The sequence below is a fragment of the Mchenga conophoros genome, linkage group LG12 (genome assembly GCF_057382185.1).
Source record: "Mchenga conophoros isolate Kocher_MC1m ecotype Shallow Benthic linkage group LG12, M_conophoros_male_GT1.1, whole genome shotgun sequence".
In the NCBI taxonomy this organism is placed as follows: domain Eukaryota; kingdom Metazoa; phylum Chordata; class Actinopteri; order Cichliformes; family Cichlidae; genus Mchenga; species Mchenga conophoros.
The window spans coordinates 33438258-33453943 of NC_140537.1; the positions used below are offsets into that span (position 1 = coordinate 33438258).

General features: G+C 39.9%; 2 protein-coding genes across 3 annotated transcripts in view; one reads left to right on the forward strand and one right to left on the reverse strand.

The window, feature by feature from the left end:
• The window catches only part of cnnm4b (cyclin and CBS domain divalent metal cation transport mediator 4b), a 48698-nt gene extending 46091 nt beyond the window's left edge, over nt 1-2607 (reverse strand). The window contains exon 1 of one of the 2 annotated variants that reach the window (XM_085295401.1): nt 1169-2607. In XM_085295401.1, the coding sequence (XP_085151527.1) occupies nt 1169-2570 (1402 nt within the window). In that variant the 5' untranslated portion in view covers nt 2571-2607. The remainder of the gene's footprint in view (nt 1-1168) is intronic. The other variant, XM_085295402.1, reaches the window with a different exon arrangement.
• Nucleotides 2608-8343: 5736 nt separating this feature from the next.
• LOC146563050 (phospholipid-transporting ATPase ID-like) overlaps nt 8344-15686 on the forward strand; it is a 48241-nt gene continuing 40898 nt past the window's right edge. Inside the window, exon 1 of the mRNA XM_085295404.1 lies at nt 8344-8541. The gene's annotated coding sequence lies outside the window, so the exon portion shown is untranslated. The remainder of the gene's footprint in view (nt 8542-15686) is intronic.

Consider the following 15686-nt stretch of genomic DNA (forward strand, 5'->3'; position numbering starts at 1 on the left):
TGTCAAGATTTCAACACTGTAAGCACCTAGATTTACAGTGTGTGTGTTTTTGTATGCACTGCAGTTTATTACCATAGCCTCCCACCTTGCCAGCCGAGCTCACTTCGATGAGCTGCAGATACATCTTGGCCAAATATCACACAGCACTATGCACCACTACAGCAACTCAAAACTCAATTTCCAACACTTGATTAGAGCTAAATGAATTGTTACAGTGAAAGAGACAACATTCCAACAAAGTCCAATGACAGGATATTAATGATACTACAAGATTTAGACACAGTAAGCCAGTGTGTATGTGTGTGTGTCTGTGTCTTTGACCTTCAGATGAGAAGCCTGAGGAAGGAAAAATATACTGCAGCGGGAGATAGCGTCAGTGTTTGTAAATCGTCCTGAGAGCGAGTGTGAACACGTGAGCCTGCGTGTGTGTGTGTGTGTGTGTGTGTGTGTGTGTGTGTGTGTGTGTGTGTGTGTGTGTGTGGCAAAAGAGAGAAGTAAAACTGGGAAGTGTTATGGTATCTCAAAACACAAACCTGCCTAGCTTTCAACAGAGAACTTTCTGTCTGTCAAGTGATCAAGAGAACTACAACTACTTCGAGAAATAAACCTACTTATGGAACCTCACAACAACCTTCTGTTAGACAGATATAGCAAATGATTAAGACGACACTTTGATAAACTTGAACGAATACGTTTTTCAAGAAAAAGGGCATCTACCACTGAGAGACTATCTCTAGACAAAATACTTGACCCACATGCAGGAGTTGTGGTGCAGGTAGGATATATCTCAGGAATTAAACTTTCATTTACTCTTAAATTAAGCGATTTGATAAAGGGAAAGGTTTAAATAACCAGTGTCACACTTCTACTGAAAAGAGTTGAAAAAACGACCAGTCATATTTTTGAGAGCAAACTTAACCCCTGACTTTGACTTGAAGATGCCAAAACACCAGCTTGACTACTGCATTTTTCAGCATGTGGCTTTCAGAGGTCTTATAAGCGAAAACATTGCTGGAGCTCTGATTACTTCATCGTCTCCTCCATGCACCTAAGAAGTGGATGAAGCTGTACCAGAAACATTTGCTGGCACCGTACACTGCTGAACCAAATCACAGGTTTCACTCCTGCGTTATCACACCATATCACCAGCACCAAGATTTCCACAAACCTTTTTTGAACTCCTCCAGCATGGCGTCCAGCTTGGTGTCGTGGAAGACGAAGTGGACCGGATGGTTGTAGAATTTGGTGATGGTCTTCAAGGTGGTGCAGTCGTCTGGGTCCACGAAGGCCAGATCCTTGACGAAGAGGATGTCCACGATGTTGGAGCGCTCGTCTTCGTACACGGGTATCCTGGTGTAGCCGCTCTCCATGATCTCGGACATGGTGTTGAAGTCCAACACAGCGTCGCTGTGGATCATGAAGCAGTTGTTGATTGGCGTCATGACATCCTCCACTGTTTTAGTCCGGAGCTCCAGCGCTCCTTGGATCATGTTCAGCTCCTCTTTCACCAGGTCATTGTAGGGCTCGGTGACTTTTAACATCTCCACTAGCTTCTCTCTGTTGTACACGGTGCCGATCTCCTGGCCCAGCACGCAGTCGAGGAGTTTGCTAATGGGCCAGGACAGAGGGAAAGTCAACAGCATGAACAGCTTGGTGAGGACGATAGTGTTCGCCCCGACTGCTAATCCGTGTCGGGAGCAAAGAGCCTGGGGGACAATCTCGCCAAATATTACGATGCCGACAGTGGAGGCGACGACTGCTCCGACCCCGGACTTGGTGAGGTCGTCCAGGAGGATGGTGAGCGTAGTGTTGACCAGGACATTACCGAGCAGCAGTGAGCACAACAGGTAGTTGCCCTTCCTACGAATGGGCTCGATCTTCCGCGCGTACTTCTTCTCCTTCTCTGTGCCGCAGTTCTGCACGATGCGCAATTCCATCGGATCCAGCGCCATCAGTCCCAGGTTGAGCCCGCTGAACATACCGGACAGCACCAGCAGGAAGCAGATGAGGATAATCTGCAGCCAGATGGGCAGGAGGGACTTCTTCGCTTCCACCACGCGCAGCCTGCCGTCTTCTTCGTCCATCAGGTACCACTTCTGATCCCGGGCGTCCAGGACGCACAAGCCGAACACTTTCACCATCTCATTCTTACGGAGCTGCTTGATGCTGAGGGAGACTGTCCCTGAGGTGTTTTCGTCGTTTACCTTCATGGGTCCCCTAACATCAATATCATTCTGATCTTTGGGACAAGTCCTGTTTAACCATTTATCTGAGAAATCATCATCTTCTTTATTACTGACGAACAGTTTACCGAACCCGATGATATCCGAGCTGTTGGGGAACAAGTGGAGCCCGTAGACCCTTAAGGAGATGTCGCTCCCCTCGGTCACCTGAATATCTCCCCTTTCGGTGGTCTCGGCTGGCTTGTCGCTCTTCTCTAGCCTCATGCCGAGTATCCGCGTGGTTTCCCTCGAGTCTGAAACCGAAGCTTCAACCAGCCTCGTCGCAAAAACGTATGAAAACACGAATAAAGTTAACGTAAATCCCCAGCCACTCGAATCCATCGCCATGTTTGTTTCGCTCTCTGCCAACAGGCGAACTGACGTCACCTACTCGTTTCCACAAGCCCGCCTCCAAATTTACATATAAATATCACCCAATCGGAAGCGTTTACGTCACTAAAACTTGGGCCGAGCCCCAACAGTTTCATTTTTTTAAGGTCGACTGACGAAATTTCTTTTAAAGGTGGACCGTGTGGGAGCAGACGAAAATCAACGCATGAATGATAAACATTCACGATAAACAAATTTTAAATACACAAGTCATCCAATAATCACCTTTTATGATATTTTCCCACAACGATTACATATATATATATATATATATATATATATATATATATATATATATATATATATATATATATATCAAACTTAATTATTGTGAAAAAAGATAAACAGTGTTACAAAGTAATTAACGTGGTCTTTAACTTCATTTTTATTGAAGAAAATACCAGTTAAGTTGTATATTTAGCTACTCTATGGCACAGAAAAACCCAAACTGAGTCATAAAAGTATCAACTGTCTTAATTGTGTTTACCCGTATGACACGTCGAATTAAAATACAAATGCTGAAGCAGTATCAAAATAAGTAGAATACAGAGAAATGTGTTTAAAGTCAATGATTTAGTCTACAGAACCTTTGTAATCGCAGTATGCACAATGTGACAGTTAATGAAATCAGTTTAACGAGATTAGAAGGGGTAAGTAGTGTCACTGATTTGAAATACAATGCATGTTAATGTTATCTACTGTCTCTAGTAATGCTATTAACACTCCTCTGTGTGCTGTGAGCTGTGCAAACTGAATATTTGAGGCAAGAAGAAAAATCTTGGGTCACAAGTGAATAGAATGCCAAACTAGACACACTCACCGGTGGATAAGATACAACACCAAAGACAATGAAAGGATTAATCTCTGAAACACACATGCCTCTTAGCATTTTGAGAAAATAAATAAAACGTTTTAAAATTTAGTTTTTACACGGTTTTTTTTTAACGAAAAGATGCTGGTAAATAGAACCACGTGTGTAAATGTATTACTTTAATCTTGAATTACTTTTTTGTTGACATTGTATGTAAATGCAATTATTGAGGGCAGAGCACCATCTAGTGGTCAAACCGTGGTGAATGCAGCCTAACGTGCTGGTGTGAAAATAGTGAAGGAAATGAGAATGATTCTAATCGAATGATTCTAAGTAAAAATGAGGCTCAGAATTGTGTATATACATAATAAAGGCCTTCAGGCATGCAGCTACACCCATACAGGATCTAATTCAGTTCACTGGATGGATTTGTAAAATGTGAAAACTGCAGTGAAAGGATTAAATTCTCTGCATTTACTTGTAATTAGTGACAGAAAACTTTTTTTGTTTTCTCCGCTGAGATCAGGCTGGAAAATGTTTCTGGCCCATCTGACAGCTTATCTGAACCTGTTTTCAGGCTCTTTGCACTCCTTCTTTTCCCACCTTTAGGTCTTCTAGTTCTTGAACATCTTTTAAAACTGTTGCCTTCCTCCATCCTTCTGACAGTAACTTGTAGCCTTTTTGTCAACCTTTAATCAGATGTTGTTTGGATTAGTTTGTTTTCAGAGGATTGTATACTGATGCCTGTACACTATCACTCCATTTTATTTCCTCATGTTAACCTTAAACAAGTCTTGTTTTAGCAAAGATATGCATGATTTCCTGCATCTCACTGTAAGTTAAACTTGTCTTCAACAGAGAATCACATATTGCTCATTCATCCATGGAAATACTGCAAAGACACCTCTTTGGCTTTGTTACATTGAATATATTTGAGAAACAAAAACAAACAAACAAACCAATATGTTCATTTCATTGTATGGTAATCATGTTTGCACGTAGAATTTAGAGGTGTTTAGTATATTCTAAATACATTTTCTTTTATTTGTTTTTTTGTTTAATTTGTGTGTACTTTTTTCTTATTTCTGTTTTATTTTGGATCATACTCTAAACATAAAAAACAAAAGTTCTCCAGACTTTAGAGGACGTGATGAAGAAATAAAGTGTTTTGTCACCAATCCTTTTATAATCTTCTCCACTGTACGATGTGTAATGGTAACACAAATCTCTCTTTAGAGAAAAACCTGGAAGTACATGAAGAGCCACATTATTCATTTGATTAATTTAAACTTCCTTCAAATTTTTATTTAACTTACCTAGCCCTCCTCACAGGGTTGTGAAGAAGCTCGCACATGTTTCTGTTTCTATAATTCGAGGAACTGAACAACATGAACCTTTATTATTTATTCTTTCATTGTGTCAAGCTGAAAAATGTAGCCATTGTAAGGTCCATCATTTGCTTTCCTGATAGTAGTGATAGTATTAAAATTCTGACCATACACTGAAAAAAAGAACATGTTGGATTTACTTAATTCACTAGTGGACATTGGTTGCACAAATGATTTTCTTTGGCAGCAACTTAAACAACTGAGGTAAATTAACACTTAACTTTAAAACACAAGACAACTTGCAAGAAATAGCCAGTCTCCTTTTTCAGTGTACTTCTCTGCATTCATAATTTGTCACTCCACAATATGAGTCGCCACTGATTTTCAGTTGAGTTCTTGTATAATTTGGTGTACCCGGTCTTTTTTCCCCATTTCCCTTCCTTAGAAATAGCTTCTTCACAGCCACACTTCCACTGAGACCCCTTCTGATGATGCTACAGTGAACTGTACATGGATCAACTGAAGGCCTGATGCATCTCTCAGGTTCTGTAACTTGTCCTTGTTGGATTTTCTCCCTATTTCTCAAGGACCTGACTTTCAGATACTATTCATCAGCTACTTTTAGCCCTGCCACTTCTTTAATATGCCCCTCACTTGTTTCATTAAATATTTTTCAAGGACACACAATGTTCTGTGAATAGCTATTTGGGAATCACCTTGTTGGTGTAAAAATACTAATGTATTCCTGTCAAACTATCTTTGGCATTTTGATCAGATTCAACTAAAGAAATGGGAACACATTTTGTCTTTTGTGGCAAGCTACTAGTAAAAAAAGTACCTAAAGAGACATTTAACCACTCAAATGTGTCCAAATGATTTATTTGAATGACGTGTTCACTCCTGGAAAAGAGTAAGAAGACAAAGAAGAATTAGAGGAAGACCATGACCAAAGTGGTTAAGAATTTCCCGGCTGCAGTCACTGACTGCTGATGGATTTTTATGTTTTTAATAATAATTTATGTGTGTAAAGTAAAGGCGAGCCATCTGAAAAGGATGATTACTGAAAACAAATGAAGAATAAAACATATGAAACTTTGAACATGAAGGTGCTTTTTAAAAATATGTTTTTAGCGACACCTTGTGGCCATGCACAATGCTGTTTTCAGCATTGTGCATGGCGGTCTATGACGAGAAGTGACGTGAAAGCCTGAATTCCATAAAAAAGCCAAAATGTGAGAAGGTTGTTGCAGTAGAGATCTCAGTTCACAGAAGCACACACGAACACAACAGTGTTAATACGTTGTTAGATTACAATATATGGCAACATTTAATTTCTTTGTTTTATACATTCTTATAAAATGTTGTCCTCAACCTTTCCTACTGGTACATATACTCTATGCAGTCATCACTGTGGCACGTTTCACCTTTATAATAATCAATTACTGATAAAAATCATTTAGTTGCAGCTGCTGAACATTGCAACCTTTCTCTGAGTTTTCTGGAGTTGCGTTAGACTTTAGGCTTTAAGCAGTAGTGGTTTCCTCCTTTGGTATTCAGGAAACTGAAACCTCAGACAGGGAGCTGTGAGAAATGCTGCAGAAACTTTCAACCAAACAAAACTGAGATGAAAAAGAAAGGAACATGTCAGTGGTGTAAAAACAAAAGGAAACAAAGTCGTAAATGCCAGTTTCAGGAAATGAAGGTGTAAGAAAGAAGAGACTTTGAGAAACTGTCAAGACATCCTGAAGATTTCAATAATGTACTAAACAGATTTGTGCAGCAGCTAAAGAAAGTGAAAGACAATTTAACTACTCGGATAGCGTTTGCCATTTTTACACTACATTTAGCACCAGTTTAACAAATACGAGTTTTCTAATAGAAAACGTGGTCAGCTTTTACTTTGTACAATGAAAAAAATGAAACATTCTTTACCACAGCTGCAGCAGAATAAAAGTAAAAGAACTGTTAAAGCTGGCAAATCTGGAATAAAAGCTGTATTTTAACAGTTAAATGTGTCACTGTTTTACTACAGGAGCTACACGTCAGATAAGTTTAGCAACCTGTGAGAAAACTTGCCTTTCCTTAAAAAGACAAACATTTAAAATGCATCTGACATGTTGTTCCTTATTGCCTATGTGGGTGCTTTTATCAAATATGATAAAATAAAGATGTTTTTGTTTCTGCTCTAAAAGTTCAGTTTCACGTTTTCCTACTCTTCACTTTGTATCACAGTAAATAAACAGAAGGAGATATTTGAATCTTCATCTCAGGCCGTGAAGCTCCACCCACCTGCTGTTCAAACCTTGTGTTTGCAAGTTGCAGCAAGTCAGAGTGTTGGCTTAAACGGAAAGCAGTCTGGAGCAGCCAGGTAATAAATAAGGATTATTTTGAACTTTGAATCAGGCAAAGATACTCCACACATCAAGAATAAAAACAGGTCTGGAAATGAGCGTCACAGGTGTGCAGGTTAAAGAGGCTAGTCCTCCCACCACTTCCTTCTTGAACTTTAACTGAACTCTCCTTCAGTTAAAGTTATTCAAACCCCTTTAGCATTTGAAAGGTGTCAGCTGAGGTTTGGGGAGATTATTATTAGCATTTATTTTTACAAAGTATATCTCAATAAAGATTAAAATGAGAGCACTCATCCTTAAGAATCAGTTGCGACCACTTAAACAAGCTACTATGTGCATGCAGCCAGTGACTGTGATTCTTATAAAACAGCATTAAAGAGACGTGTTATTTCTTTCTTTCTTTTTTGACTTATAAACACTGATATAAAATAACATTTTTGGATATATATTTGTTTTTTCTTTGAAAGATGAATTTCATTTGAGTTTTGGTTCTTACAGTCCAGCAGGCCTGTGTTGGGAGGGTGTACCCGATCTCTTCCTGAACACAGCTGCCACCCGTTTCTCTGGAGGAGCTCAGGAGTGCACAGCTGGCTTCATTCAGCCACCCAGCAGAATAAAAGCTGGTGAACAGCTGCTCAGTCAGTGAGTCGGTCACCTTGTAGCGTTGGCTTACAGGGTATGTCTGAAACTAGTGACTAGCTAGTCAACCATGACCTGGATGACTACACAAGCATAGTGAATAGCTAGTCTCTTCTTGCAGCAGGACTGTTTCCCTTTTACTTGGAGAATCATTTCCTTTTTTTTAGCAGGATATTTTAGGTTGTGGGTCTCTTGTTTGGTTGAAATAGCGGTGTGTTTCTTTGAGTAGTTGAGTCATTGTCAATAAAACTTTATTGTTTTACACTTTACTGTGTTTTGGCTTTTTCTTTTCCTGGTTCCTGGTCCCTTAGCCTTTATTCGGGGGTGTGACACCGTTTTGCTGCCTATAGATTCATATAGAAAACCATTAAATTGCCTTTGCCTCTAGAAGAAGTGGGTTTTTAGGAAACCGGTATCCTGTTTTCTTTTTAAAAGTTTTGTTTCAGGCTCGCCAACTAGAGGTCACAATTGGGCCACAACGATTGACTAAATTTTCACACAACGTGACCAGTCTGCTGCTTTGCCTCTTCTCCGTTCAGAACTTTCTGTCATAGTAAATTTCCGTGTTTTGGTGAGTTGAATCTGAGCGAATAAACAGTGCGCCCTCGCAGAGGAGTGTATGGAGACGGAAGTAGAGGAGGGGAGAGCGTACGAGAAGGAGGGGAATGAGGCAGGAGCGAGTTGGTGGACAGGAGGAAAACATTAGCTCTCAATCCTTCACGTAGTTGGGATACTTTTCACTGTCGAAGAGGCAGGGAAGCCACAGCTCAGACTGCACCTCCACCAAGCCAGGACGCACGGTAAGTACCGCGTCGCTGCTCAAGTATTGCTGACCTTGTCTGGGAGTCAAGGAGACGCTGGAGGGTGGGGGAGTGTCGAGATGAAGTTGGGGGAAGAGATGGAGAAGAAAGGCGAGATAGCTGAACGGGAAACTGCAGTGAACAGGCGAGAGCTGTCTCTCCACTGCTTTTCCTGCCTTTGCGCTCTCCAGGAAAAAGCAACCCAAAAAAGTAACGGAAAGATTTTGGTGGGAGAGAAAAGTTTGGCATTCTTGGGTGTCGAAAGGGAAAATATCGGCTTCGCTTTCTTTTCCCCTCCTCACTGCAGTAGCAGTCATCGTGAAAGCTTCCACAACAATGGGTTACTTCTGTGTTGTGTCGGTTTAGCAAAAAGCTGTTTCCGAAAATTGTTTCAGGAGGCAACTTTCTATCAGCGCGCTCCTCGTAAGAGTGTGTTTGTTGTTTTGTAGACGGTGTCTGAGCACGCAGCACTGCTCAGCTGTCAGATCCCGAGTTTTGTCCTCTTTGGTTTCAGAAAGAAACCACCTGGTATAATAAGAATTGTTTCTTGTTCTTGGGAACTGTAGTGACACTGATCATTTGAGAAGATATGGCTGTACATTGTGTGTCAGCACATTTTGCGGTTTTAGCACTGATGTCAGTGATGAGTAATTTCTTCATCATCTAGAGCGGAAGACTGCGAGGAAGTCATCCTGAGTTTACGGTGCAGAAGCATTACTTTTCTATTCCCAGCCAAACACTGAGGTGTTTAAAGTGTTAATTGTGACTTTGAGGAGGTGTATGTTCAAAACACAGAGGCGTAGCAAAAAAGTAACTGGACGTTAAGCCCTATAAATTACCACCTGAATCTCCCAAATTCACCCAGAAACATCTCAACAACTGCAAGGCCAAATTAACAACATTTGGCTCAATGGATGGAGTTCCCATTTAAAAAACAAACAACTAAAAAGGAGTTTTTACAGCAGGCACATTAACATTTTGTTTACATTGTACCAGGACTGTTGTGTTGGTTTAGAAATGGACTGTTGGATTGTCTGGATTTCAGCCATCCTGTCTCAGTTTTTGAATGAAGATAAACTAAAGTGTGGTTTTGATTGATACTGCATACAAGATAAAAACGAAAGCATTTAAACACTTTTCAACACTGAACAGTAAGCCTGCCTGATGTTTTAGGGTGTAACCACTTACATGGAAAGGAAACTTAAAAAAAAGCTTTGATCAGCATGAGGCAAGCTCGCTGCCTCTTTCTGAATTTGTTTGTATAAAACAGGCTGATTTCTCAGTTCAATGGTCGGTCTCGCCTTCATTTTGATTTCAAACCATAAATGGTGTAAAAGATGGATGTAGTTAGTGCGATGTTATCCACTGGTTTTTGACATCTTTGAAGGCTGCCATACCCAAAAAATATGACAAGGAAGGATGGGCCTGACTGTCAAATTGCACGCTCATTGGCTAACGAATTGTGATTGACAAGCTGTTATCCAATGAGCTGGTTTCATAGTATACCACAGCTAACACAGTAGTACAAAGATTTAAAAGATGGACATATTATTATGGGGTGTCTGGACCCCATACTCCCTATACAACCATTGCAAGAGCTTGGTCTGCATAGCTAGCAATAAGTTGGACTTGTTCCCGGTGGGTAATGGGCTCCGCCAGGACTGCCCTTTGTCACTGATTCTGTTCATAATTTTATGGGCAGAATTTCTGAGAAGTTTCTCCATCCGGGAGGGGCTCAGAGTAGAGCCGCTGCTCCTCCACATCGAAAGGAGCCAGTGGAGGTGGTTCGGGCATCTGACAAGGATGCCTCCCGGGCGCCTCCTAGGTGAGGTGTTCTGGGCATCTCCTACTGAGAGGAGGCCCCGGGGCAGATTCAGGACACGCCGGAGAGATTATATCACTCTGCTGGCCTGGGAACGCCTTGGTGTTCCCCCGGACAAGATGGAAGAGGTGGCTGGGGAGAGGGATGTCTGGGCTTCTCTGCTCGGGCTGTGGCCCCCGCGACCCGGCCCCAGATAAGCGGAAGAAGATGGATGGATGGATATTATTATTGTTTTATACATTGTGGCCAAAAATGAGTGACAGAGCCCATAAACTTAACAGGAAAGTATTTATGGATTTCAAGACAGAAAGACGTTTTCTCATAGACTTTTTATTGGGCTGGAAGTGTTTTTGCAACAACAGCTATTGCCAGCTGCTGGCCTTCAGATAAAGAAAGAGGTTTAAGGTCTTCTGCATTGGCCTCAGTTATCTGACCCAATGTTCTGAACTAAGTATTTTAGTCAAAGTCATCTTGGTGTTTTGAAAAGAGAGATGACAATCAGTCACAAGATGATCCCACTTTTAAAGCATATCGGGCTTTATTGTTTATTTTGCTCTCCATGAAACCACTAATCACAAACCAAACATCAGTTTGTATCAAATAAGACTTCATTGGGAAAGGATTTGTTAAGGTCATACACGTGGTGAAACTTACGGTTAATTTCACATCTACTTCTGTATAATCAGGCCTATTTTGTAACCCCCGGGTTCTTCCTCCGACTGGCCACTTAAAAATTGTCACAGATTCTAAATGTTTACTCTTTTCATACCGGTTGCCCAATCCATCTGTAGTTGCAGTTATATTGCAATTTACTTATGTAACCAAGTTAAGTGCGTTTAGTTTATGACCCAACTCTAGTCTTCTGTTGTGTAGGAAAAGAGCCATTTAGCCATTCACAGTTTAAATGAGTGAATGGGCTCAGGCTTTATTCAGTGTCTCTCTTCACTTACACAGATGTCACGAGACTACAACAATGCTTTGTTTGCTCCATCTTTTTATTAGAGATGAAAAATAATCCAGAGGGCCACAGTGATCCCGTTAATTCTGGTGCTAATAACAATTTTGACTCAAATGTGAAACAGGAAAGATGGCATGACTACGTGACTCTGTAGTTTAGCTAAATGCTGATGATAAAGAGATTTAATGTTGTTTGTCTGTTTTCAAATACACGGTGCTGACACGCTAATATTTGCAACTGTCTTGTGGCATGCTCGACTTAAGATGACTCCCCTGCTGGTCCACTGTTCATGTGAACTGTTTTTACATATAAAACATATTGAAAAAACTATAAAAAAACATTTAAAAAAGGAACATGCAGAAGTTACGGTTTCATACTGTTTTATTTGTGTTATCCTGTGATACTCTACTTAGCAAAGTAGGCTTAATCATTCACTGCTGTGTGTAAACAAGGTTAAGTATTAGTCGATGCTTTCCTGTTGGTATCAATACATTTTCCTCATTATAATGAAGTGGAAAATAAACTCTCCATCTCTCTTTCTTTTCGTACTCCTGTGTGCGTGCACAAAATCAGGTCTGCTGTGCTCTCTGTTCCCCCAAAACAAATGAGCAATTAGTGTTAATGTTGCGTCCAACGTAAAATTGCATCACATCCCCGCCATTACCACCTCACAGTCGCCCGATTTAACAACTTTTATGAGAACATGTGAATATCAACAAAGACGATCTGAAGCTTTGGTGAGTTTTGTTAATATATGATGTATGAAAGTGTTGGATAAAGTCTATATTTGACAGTGATGAGAAAATGTTGTTGAAACATTTCACGAATTGTTTAGAAGTTGCTGAAAAAATTTCTGTCTGAGCCAAAGAAGTGTGTCTATAAACAGTCTGATGATGCTAGCAATCGGTGTCAAAACATAGTTAGTCAAGCTGGTCATGAACAGAAGTGATTTAAAAAAAAAAAACCTTTACAAACTGATTCTGTGTGAAGAGAAAACTGAAGCTGTTTGGTTAATCAGAAAATGCTACGAGATGTGAAACTTGTGATTGAACGTCAGCTGCCCCGACTAAACTTTGACTGAGGTCACGTGAGGTCTCAGTAATGTCCAGCCTTACGCAAATGCATTTATCACGCATGAAAATCCATTTTGTCACATGTTGAAGGTCTTTAATGTTAAAACATCTGAGTCTTTATGCTACAATGAGAATCTTATCAGGTTTAAAAGGTCAGTCATAATGTCAGTGTTTTATCATGTAAGAGGAGATGGGGAGTGGCTCGGTGGCCTGAGAGGTCAGGTGAATAATTCAGAGGTTAATTGTTTGGGTCTTTTGGTGCAGCTCTCGGGGCTCAAAGCACAGATACTGTATTGTGTCCTTATGTCATAACACTTTCCCATTCTTGCTTTGTTAATGTCTGTCACCAGTGGGTCTTTTTCAGGTCACTGCATAGGCTTGCATTGTAAATGCACCTCTATCCAAATAACAAGCAAGAAATCTGTTCAGTTTTTTAAGGCTTTTAAAGGCATCGTTGTCTCAAGATGGAGGGATGTTGTTTAAAGGTTTTTTGTATTTTTAAAAAGAAAAAATGTAAGTCAGAGAGATGTGATCGTTTTCAGTCATGAGAATGTGATCACAGATTCATGCAGAGCTACTGAGCACAGTGATGTTAATCATTAACTGACAGGAACCTTGAACAAACCAACATATAACCCAGTTTGTTATTTGTTTATTCAACCTATTTCCCGGTCATACTGAATTTTCTTTCTTTTTTGGTCCGTTGACCACATCGTGACTGACGTTAGGAGGAACAAAGAAATCAGATAAGTGGGAAATTAACAAACAATAGCCAGGAACCGACTCAGGCTGCACTGTACAATTAATTACAAAAACAAAAAAAAAAGTTAGGGTTTTTTTTTTTTTTTGTGTAGCAACACTAACAAAGTTCTATATCCCATATTGAATTGACTTGTAAATAAAACTGTTAAGGTGCTATTTTCTAGTATTCGCTATGTTTAAAGTTGACGTTATTGTTATTATTTTCTCAGAATTTGCAGACACCAATATTTTCAGATAAGGTGTTTGTGGTTTGGTTGCAGGGAAACAGTGCAATAGCCACCACCCAAGAAGTTGGTCTTGGTTCAGCATCTTCTGGTTCCTTTTTTTTCTTTTCTTTAAAAAAAAAATTCAAATACAGCCCAGATAATTAAATACACAAAATATTATTAAAACATATTAATAGTAAAATCGCATAAAAAGGCATTTTCTTTATTTTTTAAAAACTTTTTTAGGTCATATATTTTATTCAATAGCTCTGCAACAGACTGGTGACCTGCCCGTGGTGTATCGCAGCTCTCGCCCTAAGCTGGGATAGGCTCCAGCCCCCCCGCAACCCTGAATTGGATAAGCAGAAGAGGATGGATGGATGGATTTCATTCAATTAAACACTTCATGCCATCTCACCATGCACAGCTTCCTACAGTAGAAATGCATCTGCTGGTGTTGGATATTTGCAAAGGTGAATCTTTCCAACAGTTATTTCCACGCGTCTGGTTACTTGTGGTTTCACTTGCCCTCGTAGACATTTGCAGCTAAGGAATAAGCATCTAAGGGAAATTAAAGCGAGAGATTGCTAAATGTTTCCACTATGGTAGTGGTTTCCCCAAGCGTTTTAACATTTACATTATTTTTTCCTCTGGCCATAATAGTTCTGTATTGCTGCATGAATAAAATACCAAAAAGATTAGTGTTTTTTTTAAAAGATCAGCTATTTCATGTCTTTAATCTTCACGGGGCTTCAGCCCACGATGGAAATGCAGGTAACAAAGGGCTAAAGAACTTCATTACTAAAGTTTTTGGAACAAGCTGTTCCACAGAAACATAACTGGTTTTCAGAAGCTAAAATACGTTACAAGAGCACTTCCACGTGGAAGTGGTGAATCAAGCCAAACCTACACATAAGCAGCTTGTGAAAGATCTAAAGCCAGCTGGGACCAGAAGTCAAAAACACCATTAGCAACACAATATGCTGTAATGGACTGAAATCTTGCGGCACCTCGAGGTCTTATTGGGCCAAAATCTCTCCTGAGATGTTAACATAAGCTGCCATAAAAAAATTTTCATTTCTCTTACAAATTCAGCAGGGGATCACTTAATTTCACTCACTGTGTAGTTTCTTTACTCTTTCCTTGTAAATGAAACTAGTTTTCTACGACTCCATCCAGACCACCGTGCGTCAGAGTCATCAAACTCAGTGTCAGTTTCGCTGAACCTGTGGTTTACCTGCGGCCAGGTGACATCCAGAGCCCGAGTGAAAGTTTTACAAACTGCTGTACTCAATGATCTAGATACATTTTAATGAGCATTTTTTGGTTTCATTCTGTCAGGAAGTGGGTTCAAATGTACTGTTCAGAATCGAATCACCAAAAACCTTGCTGATTCCTGCAGATATAAAGTGATAGTGGGGAAAAAAAGATTGATAATCACTTTAGAATTCTTATTGTTTTATCACTACTTCATCTCTTTGCTTTGATAAATCTCTTGATATCTCCTGGTTTTTATGACCAGTGTGAAACACTGTGAGGTCTCAAAAATGCACAAATGTTTTCTTTGTTGAATCACTTTGTTAAAAACTTCACGAGTGAAAGATTAAAATAACAGTCTCTGTCAGTGTGTGTAGAAGCATGAAAGGGTGTTGGTCTTTAAGACTTATTCAGAATTTATCTGATTTGGCTTATAGTCATCTTCTGCTGTTGAGGGCATTTTACAAGATCGCACTACTTCCAGCAATTGTTGAGTTACTGCAACAGTTTTCGGGACAGAAATCTGAAATATACCCCCCCAACAGCTTCTCTTACTTGTAGTGGGCTAAATTAATAAGCACTATTCTTCACCCTAGGGTAAGATCATTCGTGTGTAGCGTAACATCAGGCTGGATTTATACATTGCTTCTTTAACTTTTCAACCCTTAAATACACCACCACTGGCACCCATAACTTTAATTGTTTTCTGTCTGACTTTATGAGGCTCTTATTTGTGCGGAGGAAATTTGCCACACTCTTCTTTCTTTCAGTTCATTGAGGGTTCTCTTGACATCCCACAGCTTTTCGAGGTCTGAGGTCTGGCTTGTTAGTAGGCCATTGCAACACCCTGATTCCTTTCATTTTCAGTCATTCCGTTGTAGATTTGCCGGGGTGAGATCATTGCCCTGTTGCATAACATAATTTTGGAAAAGATTTTGCTGTTTAAAATCTGATATGTCTATCTAGAGAAATAAGTTCAATTTAATTCATTTTATTTATACAGCACCAAATCACAACAACAGTCGCCTCAAGGCGCTTTATATTGTAAGGTAGACGCTACAATATAT